At 46.6% G+C, this 15,530-nt stretch overlaps 1 protein-coding gene across 1 annotated transcript in view; it reads right to left on the bottom strand.

Annotated features, from left to right (window-relative positions):
- Nucleotides 1–15,530, bottom strand: part of ctnnd2a (catenin (cadherin-associated protein), delta 2a) — a gene marked incomplete at both ends in the record, with an annotated part of 625,519 nt that overhangs the window by 376,446 nt on the left and 233,543 nt on the right. Inside the window, one exon of the mRNA XM_080752281.1 lies at nt 14,379–14,545. Coding sequence (XP_080608407.1) covers nt 14,379–14,545 — 167 coding nt within the window. The remainder of the gene's footprint in view (nt 1–14,378; nt 14,546–15,530) is intronic.

The raw sequence follows: 15,530 nt of genomic DNA, 5'->3' as shown, positions 1-15,530 counted from the left end.
AAAAAAAAAAAAAAAAAAAAAAAAAAAGATACATAAGCTCATAGCGCAGCACCGAGTGCCGTTCTGCGAGCTTTTGAAAAATCTTGAAAATGTGTGCAATATTTCAAATCCTTCTAAGGTTTTTTGAAAAACCTAAGTTTCTATGTCAGTGTTGCTCAAACCATTTCATTTGAAGGACCCCCAAGATGATATGTATTTGGCCACGGACCCCCAACTCAAAATATTTAGTTCCAGGGACGCCCCCAGAAGCAAAATTTGAGTTACAAATGTTTGCTTAAAAATTGCATATAATTATTCAAAGATTTGCGGGTTTTTTTTGTTTTTTTTTGTTTTTTACATTTTCACGGCTTTTAAAAAATAGCAGATCTACAACCTACGAGCTTGTATATCTGCTATTTTTCAATAGCTAAAGTATAAGATAATTCCAGGCCCCCCACCTTGGGCCCTATAGTAACTCATGTTGCCATACCTTAGCTTTTTCTGAACTGACGCCACTGATCAAGGACGATGATACACGAAAGAAGAAGAAGAGCCCACACAGGGAGAGAGAGAGAGAGAGAGAGAGAGAGAGAGAGAGAGGCACAGGCCACTTTTTGTCTCCATATAAGTACTCCACTTTGGTGGCACTGAGAAAAGTACACAAGGATATTATGGATACTCTGACTCTGAGTATTAATTGAAAGGAGGTGAGCTAAGGTTACCCAAGGTAATGCCAGCTAGCCTACCATCTGGCGTTAGCTATTCTTAATCGCAGACATTCTGCCCTGGGAGAGCGGAGAAAAAAAAAAAAGAAACAAAAAAAAGGTTGAGCGGGGATGGGGTGCGAGGCCCAGATGGGGTACCGGAGTGGGAAAGGGAGCGAGAGGGAGAGGTGGCATAGTATTGGTTTGGTATGGTTGTCAGTGGTGGAAGAAGTAAAACATTTTTTTACTTAAAGAGGTGATAAATCATGAATGCCTGAACGGATTTCCAAGCGGATTTTTTTGTTTGAAAGCTGTGAACAGCATCTACACACGTGGTGCATCATCTAGGCATGGGCGTGCACTTTTTACACAATTGCACAATTACATGGAAGTCTATGGTAACCATGGCAACGCGGGACATTGAAGAGAAAAAATCATTGCAACATAAGTGTTAAGTCCATCTGGCAATGCCCATATATCGAGATCCCTGATGTCATCAATACTAGAAAGATTCAATTGGAAATTGCAAGTGTGGTTGCCGATGTTATTCTGCAGCAAGCTAACTGTCATGTGAAGCTCAACCAATACTCAAGCTAGAAACACTCCCAAATGTTTTTCCACCAATTTCCAATTGCATCTGATTATGGTAAAAACCCGTTCACAATTAAAGTTTATTATCTAGAATAAATAAAGTTTCCCCAGGACTACAGTGTGTTGCCCTGTTGAGCAACCAAACTAATTAAGCCCATATCTGGGAATGCCCATATATGTACATATTGTATCAGTCTCATGTGGTCTAAGACTGTAAGACATCAAACGTCTAATCTCCATATTTGGGAAAATATGGCCACATTTTGTCCAACTTAAACAACCAACCAGGTCTGTGCATTTTTATTTATTTTTTGTCAAAGTTGATCCCATGCCAAAGTGCCAGCGCTCATCCAGCTCTCACCCAGCAGTCTGCTGTCACCCAGGCGGATGCGTGGACGCGCCCATGTGCACGCGACCTCGCTTCTCGCCTTAGGGCGTCTTACTGGTAGTGAGTGACTATGTGCTACAGTAGTTCAAAGCTCTCTCTCTCTCTCTCTCTCTCTCTCTCTCTCTCTCTCTCTCTCTCTCTCTCTCTCTCTCTCTCTCTCTCTCTCTCTCTCTCTCTCTCTCTCTACAGTACCCGTACAGTAGAGTGTTCATCCAGTGAGACAGTGGATGTTTGAGGTGGTGTGTATCCATGCATTATTAAATCAGGGCCTCTCTGGGTTTATAAATATACCCCCACGCCACCACTGCATCACGCTACATCTCCTGCTCTCACACACTAGTGGATGCACCATGCACTCCATCAATCACACACACACACACACACGCACACGAACACACACACACACACACACACACACGCACACGCACACGCACGCGCACACACGCACACGCACACGCACACGCACACACACACACACACACACACACACACACACACACACACACACACACACACACACGCACACAGGCACACACAGGCACACACGCACGCACACATACACACATTTGTATTACTATACTTGTGAGACATCAACATTTTACGAAAGCAATTTTATGACTGACACTTTTACAATTTATTTGCCATTTTTAACCGTATATTACTACTAAGTATAAGCAGGTATGACTCAGGTATAGTGCGACGATTCGTAAGGATCAAAGCTAGTTCAGGGGGCGGTCCCAAGGGAGCGCGCGCGCGGAGGGGGGTGGGTCACTAGGTCCTGCCCCCCCCCCTTACCCATAGTTCTTAGGGAAGTCAGATGGTGGGACTCAGTCTTGTTGCATAGCACTGCTGCTTGCTACCATGCTGCAGTACACACACAAGTGCCACACTTGTTGCTTGCAGGTAGCTGTGCTGCTGCCCACCGCTTGGAGAGGGTGCCTAACTTGGCTGAGTATTTCTGTCTGTTTCTGCTATTTTTCTATCGCTCAATTCATGTATGTTCAATGACCATACATGAAGCTAGTTAACATTTGTTTGTTAGGTTTCTTTAGAACTTGATTATATTGTGTTTTTCTCTAGATAGATATCCATTTACATTGTTATATTGCTGTTAATGTACTGACCTATTATCTTGTTTATTATTGCGATGTTGTATCTGCTTATTGTAAGTCGCTTTGGATTAAAAGCGTCTGCTAAATGCCTAAACTGTAAACTGTAAACTGTAAACTTAGCTGCCAAACTAAGAAGCTGTGTTCTTGGCCAGGTTGTATGGGAAGTTTGAGATTGTTATTCTGGTAATCGCTGAATTCTAAACTGCTGTTTCAAGGTTCAGATTTCTTGCTATCGTTGCTGGTGCCTAGCTGATTTCTGTACTTTCAGTTTGTTGCTAAAGCTATTTCAAAGGTGTTACAGGCTTGCTAAAGTTGCTAAAGGTAAACTCAGTATCATAGAAGTTGGCTGTGGCTACGGGCTAAATGCTAACTTATTTCGTGCCCTGGTGGGCCTTTACTGGGCTACCATGAGTTAAAGTAATTTCAGTCGTTGTGTTTGTCGATAACCATGTCAGTACTTTGCAACGGCGCGCCGCGGGCCGTATCGGCTAGCGCGGAACAACAGGTTTAATGTATAGTCAGCTAGGAGCTAGCTGGTGGCTATTGCTAGCCGGCTTTTTCGGTAAGGATGCTGTTAGCTGGTAAATCAATGTGCTAGCCATGTCAAGGCATAGAGCGGCGGCCCGCGTGAAAACACAGCCCCGTAGCAGGTAATGAATCACGCTAGGAGGATTCAGTTTGTAGGTTGCAGGTGTCTGTAAACGGCAGAGTTCACCTAGCTCCTGAGCTAGCCGAGTCACGTCAAGCGGTGATTTACGGCATGACGTTCGGCAGCAAATACTAAGGCTGCGTGTGGGAAATGTAGTTCTCTATCATGCCAAGCCTCGGCGTCGTGCTAGTAGCAAGCTTCGCCCGCAGCGTGCTTAATCTAGTTAGTATGGGGCCTATATTGCTTCTGCCTCGCCTCGGGTTATGTGTATGTTTTCCTCTTTTTGCACTGTCTGGCCGTCTTAAACAGCTGCTGCTTATGAGGTGCTAGTTGCTATACCTTAGCAGCTACTAAATGGTTCCTGTCGCTTCTTGGACCATAGTAGGGCTGCTGCCATTTACCGTGGCGTAGAAGCCCTCGCGGGAGGAACTATTAAAAACAGTAATCGCCTCTCTTTGAGAAGCCTATTAAGGATGTTTTCCGTGTGAGCTCCTGGGAGGAGGAAAACCCGCAGGCTATACAGTTTACGTGCGAACTTGTTTTGCTTCCGCTAACACAGTCGTGCCTGTCTGTCCTGACGTCACCAGTTGAACTCGCTAGTGCATGCAGGGAATCGTAGTCTACTCTAAATGCTCGATAGACCACCCTCCCTCCCTCCCATCCAGCTAAACATTCTCTTTCAGTTTCAGCATCCATCAGCTGTAGCTTTTCCTCGCATCGTAGGCTTTTAGTTGATAAGTTCTAAGTTGTCAGCGGTACTGCTATACTAAATGCTATAAAAACCAGCAAGTGATTGTTTCTACTGCATGTCAAGCTGTTACCAGGGTGTTGAGTGTTTTCTGCTAACATGTTGTCATTAATGCTCCAGTATGGCAGCTCCAGGCTAAAGCGGCACAGGTCCAGCTAAATCACTTTCTTAACAGCGTCTCGCTGCGGCGGCTATAAGGGCGCAGCTAACACCAGGTCTACGTTTTAACTTCAGGTTCCTAACCTAACATTGTGTTTATTTTTCAGGTTTCCTAACCCTAACATCAGGTCTATCTTTCAGCTTCGGGCTAAAGCCGACGCATAGCGACAGCTACAGCAGGTCGTCTTTGCAGCGTCGCACGGCAGCTGCGGGGTGTTTCTACTGCATGTTAAGCTGCTACCAGTGTTTCAGAAGTTAAAGGGGTTTAACTCAAATATTTGTTGTAAACTAAGGTTATAGTACTGGGTCACATAGCACACCGTATGTTCTAGTGGTGTTTCCGTAGCCGCTGCACTTGGCTCCAGTACTGTTTTCCTTCAGCTCATGCTAAAGCTAATACTTGCTGGTTGCTATTCATCCTGTCTATTATTCCAGCTTCAGGCCGGCGCGGCTGCAGGCCCACGGCTAGGACAGCAGGTTATCATGGCAGCTTTAGCTGCAGGTTCCACTAATCATGTCATGAAGGTTATGTTTCTAGCTTCGTCTAATGCTGTGTGCGGCTGGGAGTCCAGTCGGGAGTCGGTCGGCACCACGGAGGGTATCGCTGCGACGGCCACAGCTGCTTCCGCTGCTGCCTTGGGACAGCCGGCCCGCCAGCCTCCTGACTTCCCGGCGGCCCGCGAGCCCACGACGGAGGCACGTAGGGCACAGGCTCATCTTCCGGGGGGAGCGGCACACCGACACCGCCGTCACGCCGCAAAGGAACGCCAGTTCTAGCGCCAACGGCGGGAGCCAGTTTTCTCGCCAGCGACGGCTGCCCTGGAAGCACGGCGGAGCCAGACTCTAGCAGGTAAATAGCAGCGCATTTGCTTGTTAAGTTCTGTCAGGGTGCAGTCGCTCTAAGCTGGGGAATTTACGCATATCGGTTGGGCCACGTTTTGGTATGGTTTGACTTTAAAAGTCAAGAGATGGGTTGTAGAGTTTCTTATGTGTGCATCAGCAAACTCTGCAGCAGAACTAACTCACTTTTCCGTCCTGTATTTCCATGCTGAAACACCTGGCTGTCCGCCCGATGTCTGCCCCAACGACCTTCTGTTCCATGACGCATGCTGGTTCGCCGCGAGACTGAGGGAGCAGGGCCAGAGTGAAGGCGTCGCGCCATCTCTCTACACGCCGCATTCCCTGCGGAGCGGAGCAGTTTCGGCAGCGGTGCCCCGGGCGCGGAGCAGCTTCAGCGGCGGCGCTCCGGGCGCCCTCGGGCTCAGCCAGATGCCCTGAGGAGCCACACTCTAGCAGGTAAATAGCAACGCATTCGCTTGTTCGATTCTGTGAGCGTTCAGCCGCTCTCTAAGCTTGCTAATAATAGGCAACCATAGTTACATGGCAGCGTCTTACTTGTACTGAATGTTGGGCTTTAGCCGCTCTCTAGGCTTGCATAGCTTGCCTTTAAAGGTCAAGACGGTCAAGAATCTCCACGTATCTCGTGGAGATTCTCATATGTGCAGCAGCAGACTCTGCAGAGCGCTCCGTGGGCTGCGAAAATTTCTCTGTGATCCTAAAAGTCAGCGTCCTTAGGCGCGGTTTCATTGTTATGGTCAGCTAAAGCTAAGATTGTAATTTCTGCGGCAAGCACATGCGGTCACCAAGGCCAGGCTTAAGATGCGACTAGCACATGGCCTCTGAAGATTGCAGCTCGCAGTTTAAGCAGGGAAGGTACACCAGTGTCAGTCGCAGAACTAACTCTCCCTTCTGTCCTTTCATGTCCATGCTGAACACCGGGCCGTCTGCCCGACGTCCTCGTCACACGACCCCCGGAGAGAGCTGCCAGATTTGCGGCCCGCCCCTCTTCACTCTGCATTCTCTCCGGATCGGAGCAGCCACACCACCAGCACTTCTGGTGCCCTCAGCTAACTCAAGATCCTGCACGCCAAGCTATCAAGCACACACAACACAGGACTGACCGAAGCGTAATGGTTCCAATTAACGCTTCTGCTGCTGATGTTAATAGTGCTGCAGGCACTATTAGTAGGGTTGTTCCATAGGGTTTTATTTGCTGCTTCTGTTGCGTTACTCGGGGCTCGCGCCCCTGATAGGTTGCGGGCCACGATAAATATTACGCTTTAATATTTCAATCATGCAAAAGCTAGGTGGTTGCTGGGGTGTTAGTTAGGTAGGATGTGAAGCTGTATGGCGCTGTAGTTTATGAATTAAAGGTTTCATCGCTGCTTCTGGTTCTGCTGTCTATATATATATACGTCCATGTTGCTGCTCCCGCTTTTCTCTAGGGTGTTTTAGTATGGCTTCAGTCAGATTGCAGTATATCGTTATAGTCAGCAGTACCACCTTCCTCACCGTTGGTTCGGTCTGCAGCTGCTAACATTCTTAATTATTAAATTGCTTTAGCAGTACTTATAGCGTTTTGGCAAGCTGCCAATATCTTTGCTTAGTATTTTGCCTTAGTAATATTCGCTCTGCCAGATGCTAATATGCTTAATTATTATTTTTGCGTTAGCAGGAAAGGCAGTTCATAGTTTGCCCCGCAGTAATGATAACTTAATCGCTAGAGTCACAGCAGAGCTGCCTTCCTCGCAGTTGGCTAGCACTGGCATGGGATTCTGAGATTTTGGCGTGCTTTGGGGGTTTGTAGTTTTGGGGGGTATCGGGCCAGGGCTCGCTGTAATTAGATTATGCCCTCGATGCTCATGGTAACATGAGGATCGTGGGTTCAGCGAGCCATGGCCCGAGGCAGAACCCCATGCCAAACCATGCTAACTTAGGCTATAGATTCTATGCTGTCTTATAGTAGAGCTAAGGTAGGCTGCCAATACTATGCGCTTAGATATAGACTTAGATTCTATGCTGTCTCTATAGTAGGGTGCTCAATATGCCATGTTGTGTGATGCTTGCTTTCTGCCTTCATTCTGGTCAATAAAGTATATCTTAACCCAAGTGATCGTCTCCTGAAATAGTGCGACGATTCGTAAGGATCAAAGCTAGTTCAGGGGGCGGTCCCAAGGGAGCGCGCGCGCGGAGGGGGGTGGGTCACTAGGTCCTGCCCCCCCCCCTTACCCATAGTTCTTAGGGAAGTCAGATGGTGGGACTCAGTCTTGTTGCATAGCACTGCCCCGCCACCACCCCAGCGCCACCTTCAGGTTCTGCCTTAGATCCCCCTCGGGGGGTATCGGGCCAGGGCTCGCTGTAATTAGATTATGCCCTCGATGCTCATGGTAACATGAGGATCGTGGGTTCAGCGAGCCATGGCCCGAGGCAGAACCCCATGCCAAACCATGCTAACTTAGGCTATAGATTCTATGCTGTCTTATAGTAGAGCTAAGGTAGGCTGCCAATACTATGCGCTTAGATATAGACTTAGATTCTATGCTGTCTCTATAGTAGGGTGCTCAATATGCCATGTTGTGTGATGCTTGCTTTCTGCCTTCATTCTGGTCAATAAAGTATATCTTAACCCAAGTGATCGTCTCCTGAAATACATCTATAACCCCAACCACAAACCTAACCCTGTTAACACAAACCCCAACATTTTTCTGCTTGTAAATCTCTTTCTTTTGAGGACCAGGGAAATGGCACACACACACACACACACACACACACACACACACACACACACACACACACACACACACACACACACACACACACACACACACACACACACACACACACACACACAAAGCATGCACTCACATATTTTGTGTGTGTGTGTGTGTGTGTGTGTGTGTGTGTGTGTGTGTGTGTATATACATGTGTGCACTGCATGTAAGAGCAGCACCTACCAATCCATCAGCGGTGGCTTACATAAAGCTATCCAGGAGCTGCTGTCAACACAACAACACTGGCCCCATTAATCTGAAATACCCAAAAAACACACACACAGAAAAATAAAAAAACATTGCAGCGTTTTGTACTCGTTGCTTTTAGGCAGTGGTGTGAAGTAAGTACATTTGCTCAAATGCTTTTTCCCCACTGGATCAGAAGAATGCTGTGCATGTCCGTGATCCACTGGTGAAGTGATCGAAAAATAGGAATATATTCTGTGACTACTTTAAAAGGTAAGAGTATGAGTTAACATACAGTAGAGGTAGCCAAAATGTTTAGGTGCCCACTCTTCCCGTTACCTCTCTGCCCTCTGTTTACAGTATAGCCTGTAATACAGACCTGGGCATTGTACGGCCCGGGGGCCGTATGCGGCCCTTTGGTTCACTCTGACCGGCCTGTGTAGGGTTAATGGCAAATTACAAAATGAACAATTTTTTTAAAATTTTACCTCATGCATGGACTAAAGCTGCATTGCTTTTATTTCGAAGTTTTTTATTCACATACATATGGACGCAATGCGTACATCAACACGTGTGCGTGATCATTTGATCATTGTCTCAAGGTGGTCAGACTGGTCACAAGTCAAGACGACCTGCCACCTTACCAAAAATGGCTAAAGTGGCTAAAAAAAGAAAAGTCGATGCCGAATGCCGGGTTTTCAACAAAAATTTGACTGCTAAGTATTTATTTACTGAAATCGGAGGTAAATCTGTGTGTTTAGTTTGCGGGGAGCACATCTTGTGGGGAGCACTGCCTTTTGGCCCGGCCCTTCACGATATTTTCTGTTGTTCATGTGGCCCCATGGGGAAAAAAAAGAATTACCCACCCCTGCTGTGTACTGAAACATGTTAGTGGGAAGTAGGCCTACAGTACTCAATTGAAACATTTATGAGCGATAAAAAGGCTGCAGACCCCTGCAAATATATTTGTTTTCATTGAATAGCTGGGTTCAAATGATTCATCTAAAATCAGGTCCATTATTTGTAATTGTCAACTGCACGCAGCAATCAGGGATAGAACATTTGCCACCTACACAGGCGATATATTTTAATGACGTGTGTGTGTGTGTGTGTGTGTGTGTGTGTGTGTGTGTGCGTGTGCGTGTGCGTGTGCGTGCGTGCGTGCGTGCGTGTGTGTGTGTGTGCATGCATCTGTGCGTGTTGCAGAGTTAAGGAAATGAGAATTGGGAATAATTGGTTCCTGTAAGATATGAGGTAAAACATTTGGGAGTTTTTCCCCACTCCATCCATCCGACCATCCAACCTCATACTGTACAATGAATATAAATGTAACTAGGAAGATGCAATTGGAAATTGCAAGTATGGTTGCCGACAAGACTATATTCTGCAGCAAGCTAAATGTCTCGCAAGCTCGACCAATACTCAAGCTAGCACCACTCCCATTAATTGGTGGCTCGACCAATTGATTCCCACTCCCATTGATTCCCTATTGATTCCCACTCACATTGATTCCCTATTGATTCCCACTCCCATTGATTCCCTATTGATTCCCACTCACATTGAATCCCTATTGATTCCCACTCCCATTGATTCCCTATTGATTCCCACTCACATTGAATCCCTATTGATTCCCACTCCCATTGATTCCCTATTGATTCCCACTCACATTGATTCCCTATTGATTCCCACTCCCATTGATTCCCTATTGATTCCCACTCACATTGAATCCCTATTGATTCCCACTCCCATTGATTCCCTATTGATTCCCTATCAAGGTAAAAACACATTTATTCCTATTCTAAAAGAATAGGAACACATAAAGTTTCCCCAGGACTATTATAATGTGTTGCAAGTGTGGTTGCCGTGACGCGACTCACGAGGAATCGGCCGGGAAAATAACACCATTTATATTATACATTGTGATGTCATGTGAAGCATGACCAAAAGCACCACTTTTCTGTTGTGCAGCTGTCCAACCTGGATAACATTACTCCCAAAGTTTCCAAAACACAGGCCGTCCACAGGTCCACCAAAGAATTGCGGACAGACTAGAGCAGGGGTTCCCAAACTTTTTTTTGTCTCAGGGCACCCCATAAATATTTGTTTTAATCTGAGGCACCCCTACATTATAATTTTCACTCCCAGCACCTTATATTCATAGCATATCGTCGTGGTCCAAAACCGTTCGTTTTGTATTTATCATCTATAAAATGTACTAAATTAGTGAAAACAGCAGATCTACAAGCACAGTTGTGTGCTTGTAGATCGGCTGTTTTCACTAGTTTTATGCGACAGTCTTGTATGAGTAAAATTATAGGCTACTAAATATTTAAGTGTCCAAATAAATTCCAAATATTATCAAATTATCTCGCGGCACCCATGGACTGCCGTCACGGCACCCCAGGGTGCCCCATCACCCACTTTGAAAACCCCTGAACTAGAGGATTGGTAAGATGGAGACAAGCGGAGATGCGACACAATGTCAGCTTGTAGATCTCTTTTGTTTTTTACGGCAAATGGCTTTCAATGACAATATCGACAGGTGCTGTTAGTCACCCTGGCCTACCATACTACTGCTGCTTGCATTTTGGACAGCCAGATATAGCGTACCGGTATGCTAGTAAAGATTCAAGAGAGATTGATCCCTTTATTGATCCCAAGGGGAGAATTCAACCGCCAGAGACAGTAAAAAAGTTACAGATACAGGTCATAGAAGTAGCCTACAGTAGACCTGCAGAGAGTAGTCTCGCGTAGCCAGACAACTATTCCACAATCTCCGAATGCTATATAGAGTCTGGAAGAGCAGCTCCCGAACGGCGAGTATCGGAAGTAGCCAGTGCTGCACTGAACTGTAGTCCCATTGGAAACATAACAGAAACACAATAGCTCAGACAAAGTCATTCGAGCTGCCTATTCTTGTTATGGGTGTATAGTTTAAGAAAACGTTTGAAAACATCATGGAGGTGACACCAACAACACCAGAGAAAGACGAAATAAAGCCCCCAGAAATGTTGAAAGGAGACTTAACGCTTCCAGCAGGACATGTTATTGTTACTGCACCAAGGGAGCGGTTGCGTCACATCCGCTTTATCTCGCACTCATCGTTTCTTCCCCGGTTTGCCAGACTGTATGCCGGGAGCATTTGGTCAAATCGCGGAGGCAACAGTCTGGCCACGCGAGACTATGCAGAGAGTAACACAATACAGATGGATAGGCCCCACCCTCCACCCTATAGAGCAGTGTTTCTCAATATTTTTTGGCTTGAGTACCCCCTTTCCCTGATTTTTGAATCCAAGTACCCCCTTTACCCGACAACATTTTCCATATAAAACTGCAATTAAAACCATAGTGGTATATGATGCAACAATAACTTTCAAGAATATAACATCACGAAAAATGAGAAAGGGAGTGATAGTTTCAAACGGTGCCTCCTGAACAGATTTATTTTCAACACTGTGGCCATAACATTTCAGTCCAGTTTTCATGTCAATAACTTACATTCAAACGACATTCAAACACAATCCCAGTTGCCTGGTACCATGGAACTTGGGTTAGCAACTGCCAGGCGTTTCTCCAAGTGTCATCATTAAACATAACAGTAAATGTTCTCCTTCTAATTCAGTTGTAGTTAATTATTCAACTATGAATAATATTAACATGATTTATACTATGTATAGGCCCATATGTACCCCCTGCAGTACCCCCGCGTACCCCTAGGGGTATACGCATACCCCCATTTGAGAAACACTGCTATAGTCATCCCGCCTGGTGCGGAACACAACAATGATGTCAATGAATAATAGAGTATACAATAAAGAATCGAGCATACATGCATCATAGAATGTGCAGTGGGACAAATGAACAAAGTTTTATCGTGTCCTGCTGTTTAGCGGGCGTACAAAGTGTCGACGTGCACAACGAAAGAAAAGGAGTGCCTTCTAGCCGATTGGGACTTTGTTTTGTTCTTTGAGCTTACAACGTAAAGATAATCCTATGGCGTATGGATCAGATTCAGATTCAATGTCCAGGGGCGTCACAAGGGGGGGAAAGTGGGACTGAGTTACAAGTGGTGGTGGTGGGGGGGGGGGGCTTAATTATTTTATACTCACAGCGCGGCAGTCTGCGAGCTTGTAGATCTGCTATTTTTGAAAAGTCGTGAAAATGTGGGCAAATCTTTGAATATACGTTTTTTTTAGGTTTTTCAAAAAACCTTAGAAGGATTTGAAATATCCAAAGACAACATTTCACAATTTTTTAAAAATAGCAGATCTACAAGCTTGCAGTGCGGCACTCGGTGCCGCGCTGTGAGCTTGTATATCTGCTATTTTTCAATAGTTAAAGCACAAAATAATGGGTAATAATGCGTTCCCAGTCTAAATGAGTAAAGAACATTAATGGGGGGCCCGCAGTGAATCCTTATATCCAGGGCCCAGTATTTGGTGCGACACCCCTGGGTATGTCTGGAGGAGGAAGCATGAAGCATTAAGCCGTGAAGAACACCTTGACTACAGTGGAGCTTGGGGCTGGCTTAGTGATGCTCGGGTGCTGCTTTGCTTCCTCTCGCACTGAAAAGCGGCACCGTGTTGTTCAATGAAGTATGCGGAAATCCTAGGAAAAGAACGCCATGTCGTCTGTGAGGCGTTAGTATCCACGTTGTCAAAGATAAAAACACAAAAAAGTGGGTTTGGTCAGCCACTCGCTAGCTCAGTCGGTAGGGTAGCATGGCTACGGGTTCGATTCCCACTAACGGTAGATACATATTCGGTAAACATGTGTCGGCGCATGCGCACGAAGACCAGTGCTGTGTTCTACCTGTCACGCGGGTATACTGAGTATGTTGTGAAGATTTTTTTTGAAAAAGCGTATGCCCTCGTGAACCTTTCAAAGTAGCATCATGCACTGGCGTATTCGCTGGCCACACGAATAGCCGCGGATCATAGATTATAGTATGCCCTCAAAAAAAGTCTAGAACACACCACTGACAAAGACTCTCCCTCCGCTTCCACAGATAGACGCAGAAAGCTGTAAGAGTATCTTGACTTGAAACCCATGGAAAATCTCTGGTGGGTGTCGGGTGCAGAAGACAAACCCAAGAATATTAGTGAAAGGGAGGCCACGGCACATGAGGGATGGGCTAAGATTTCTGAGGAGGAGGCTGGCAGTCGTGGCAGAACTCGGTGTCTGCCTATGCATCACGTATCAGTTTTCATTACAAGTGGCATTTTGTGTTGAATTTGGAGAAACCACCTTGCAATATTAGCTGTGTTGAGCTACGTAAACTATCTATCTATCTATCTATCTATATATATATATATACACACACACACACACACACACACACACACACACACACACACACACACACACACACACACACACACACACACACACACACACACACACACACACACACACACACGACTGCAAACAGGCATTCTCACACAATTTCAAATGAAACTGCTCATGTATAGCACATATACAGGACTGGGTAACCAAAAAGTTGCATTGCCACGAATAACCCAAAACACATTGTTGTACGATCAACTGCAAAGCCAAGCCAGCCAAGCACACCATCCATCCACCCATCCATCCATCCATCCCTCCCTCCCTCCCTCCCTCCCCATTCTGTACTGTAAGCTGCATCGCTAAAGTCCAAGGCACTCTGCAAGTAAAAGATACAGGGGCTGAGGAAAGAGAGAGAGGGGGAGGAGGGGGTAACTGTAAGAAGAGGTGGGGGGTGGGGGGAGTAGGTGCGGGGGGCTTATCAGAGAGGCAGGGCGAGATCGCTGGCACCGCTGGCGAAGGGGAAAGCTGAGAGGCGGGTGGGGGTGTTGCATGCGGCCGCGCTTCTCGGCTTGTGCACCGATCCGTGCGGCTGGCACTAAGTCGGAACGGGAGTCACACTTTATTTAATAGAGACTCAATCCCTGAGCCAGTGGAGCGATCGGCACACACGCGCAAACGCACGCTCTCCGGTCAGCCTCCTTCCCGTCCTCCCCACATCAGATCTAGCTCCCACCCTTTATAGCTGGAGAAAAGACCATGGCACTCGACTCGAGTGAAAGAAATAAGTTTGAAGAAATTATATCCACTTTAATCCCATCTACGACTTAGCAAACTACACGCCGAGTAGGCGCCGTACTGTCTTTTATTTGTCGTCCCGACTACATCAAATGTCTTCACCCCCCAAAAAAGTGGAAGTGAGGATTTTATCATCATCATCATCGTCCTCATCAGTAGCTGGTTCCTACCTGGTTGTAGCTGTGCACGGCTCCCCCGACCTGGCCGCTGCGCGGAGGGGCTGAGATGCTGTCGCTAAGGGCGAGGGTCTGGTTGCTATGGTAGCTGGCAGAGTAGTGGAGCGAAGCCTGCGGTGTGGCGTTGAGATGCAGGGAACTCTGGGAGAGATGTGCCGGTCCTATGCCGAGCAGAGAGAGGGAGAGAGAGAGAGAGAGAGAGAGAGAGAGAGAGAGAGAGAGAGAGAGAGAGAGAGAGAGAGAGAGAGCGTGATATGCAGAGATGGAGAAGGAGGGCGTTTAACGGAGAGGAGGGAGAATGAGAGAGTACGAGAAAGGGGGCGTATTAGAGAGAGAGAGAGAGAGAGAGAGAGTGTGGGTGGGAAAGAGGGAGAGTGGGGAGAGGGAGAGCGAGAGTGAGGGAGAGAGAGAGAAAGTGGGAAGGGGAGAGAGTGGGAGAGAGAGAGTAACAATTTAGAGCAGATAGCAACAGCAGCGCAGCGCTCAGTGAGTTGGAGATGGCATACATAATTTATTAGCGAGGAGGAGAGAGCAGGAGGTGAAGGAGAGAGAGAGATAGAGAGAGAGAGAGAGAGAGAGAGAGAGAGAGAGAGAAACTTGTACAAAGCGAAAGGGACAGGTTTTTTGGGGGTTTGGGGCCCGGGGCAATGTTTGGAGTCGTTCGCTCTTTGCCGACCGCTCCAAACCTCACCTGCACCCCCTGCCAACAAAGCGTGCAGAGTTGTGGCTCTACGTTATCATGCCTACGCACCCACGCCCCCTCGTGTGTGTAAGACAAAAAGGGATTCCCACTGTGAGATGAATCATTTAGTGGTTGGCGCTGTGCCTTCCTGTTTAGTCAGCCTCCCTGCCCAATGTGCAGGAATGCATCTGGCTGCTGTTAAAGCAGCTTGGATTTAAGCCCGATTTAGAGTCTGTCGCGCGCCGGACAAACAGTTGTTCTCGAACGTTGCCAGTGGTTCTTTTAACATTTTCATACCAAGTGCTGTAGGCTTCTATTTATATGGCACAAGTGCTGGTTGATTAACCTGATTAACCTGAAGAAAAAAAAAAGTTACACTGTCCTGTAAAAAAAACATTTATTTATTCAATGTTGAATAAATGTGAATGATGATAGCATGTATGTAGTCTTTTCCGTCATCATGG

Source organism: Nannobrachium achirus (genome assembly GCF_963921795.1).
Source record: "Nannobrachium achirus genome assembly, chromosome: 21".
NCBI lineage: Eukaryota > Metazoa > Chordata > Actinopteri > Myctophiformes > Myctophidae > Nannobrachium > Nannobrachium achirus.
This window is presented reverse-complemented; position numbering and strand designations above follow the sequence as displayed.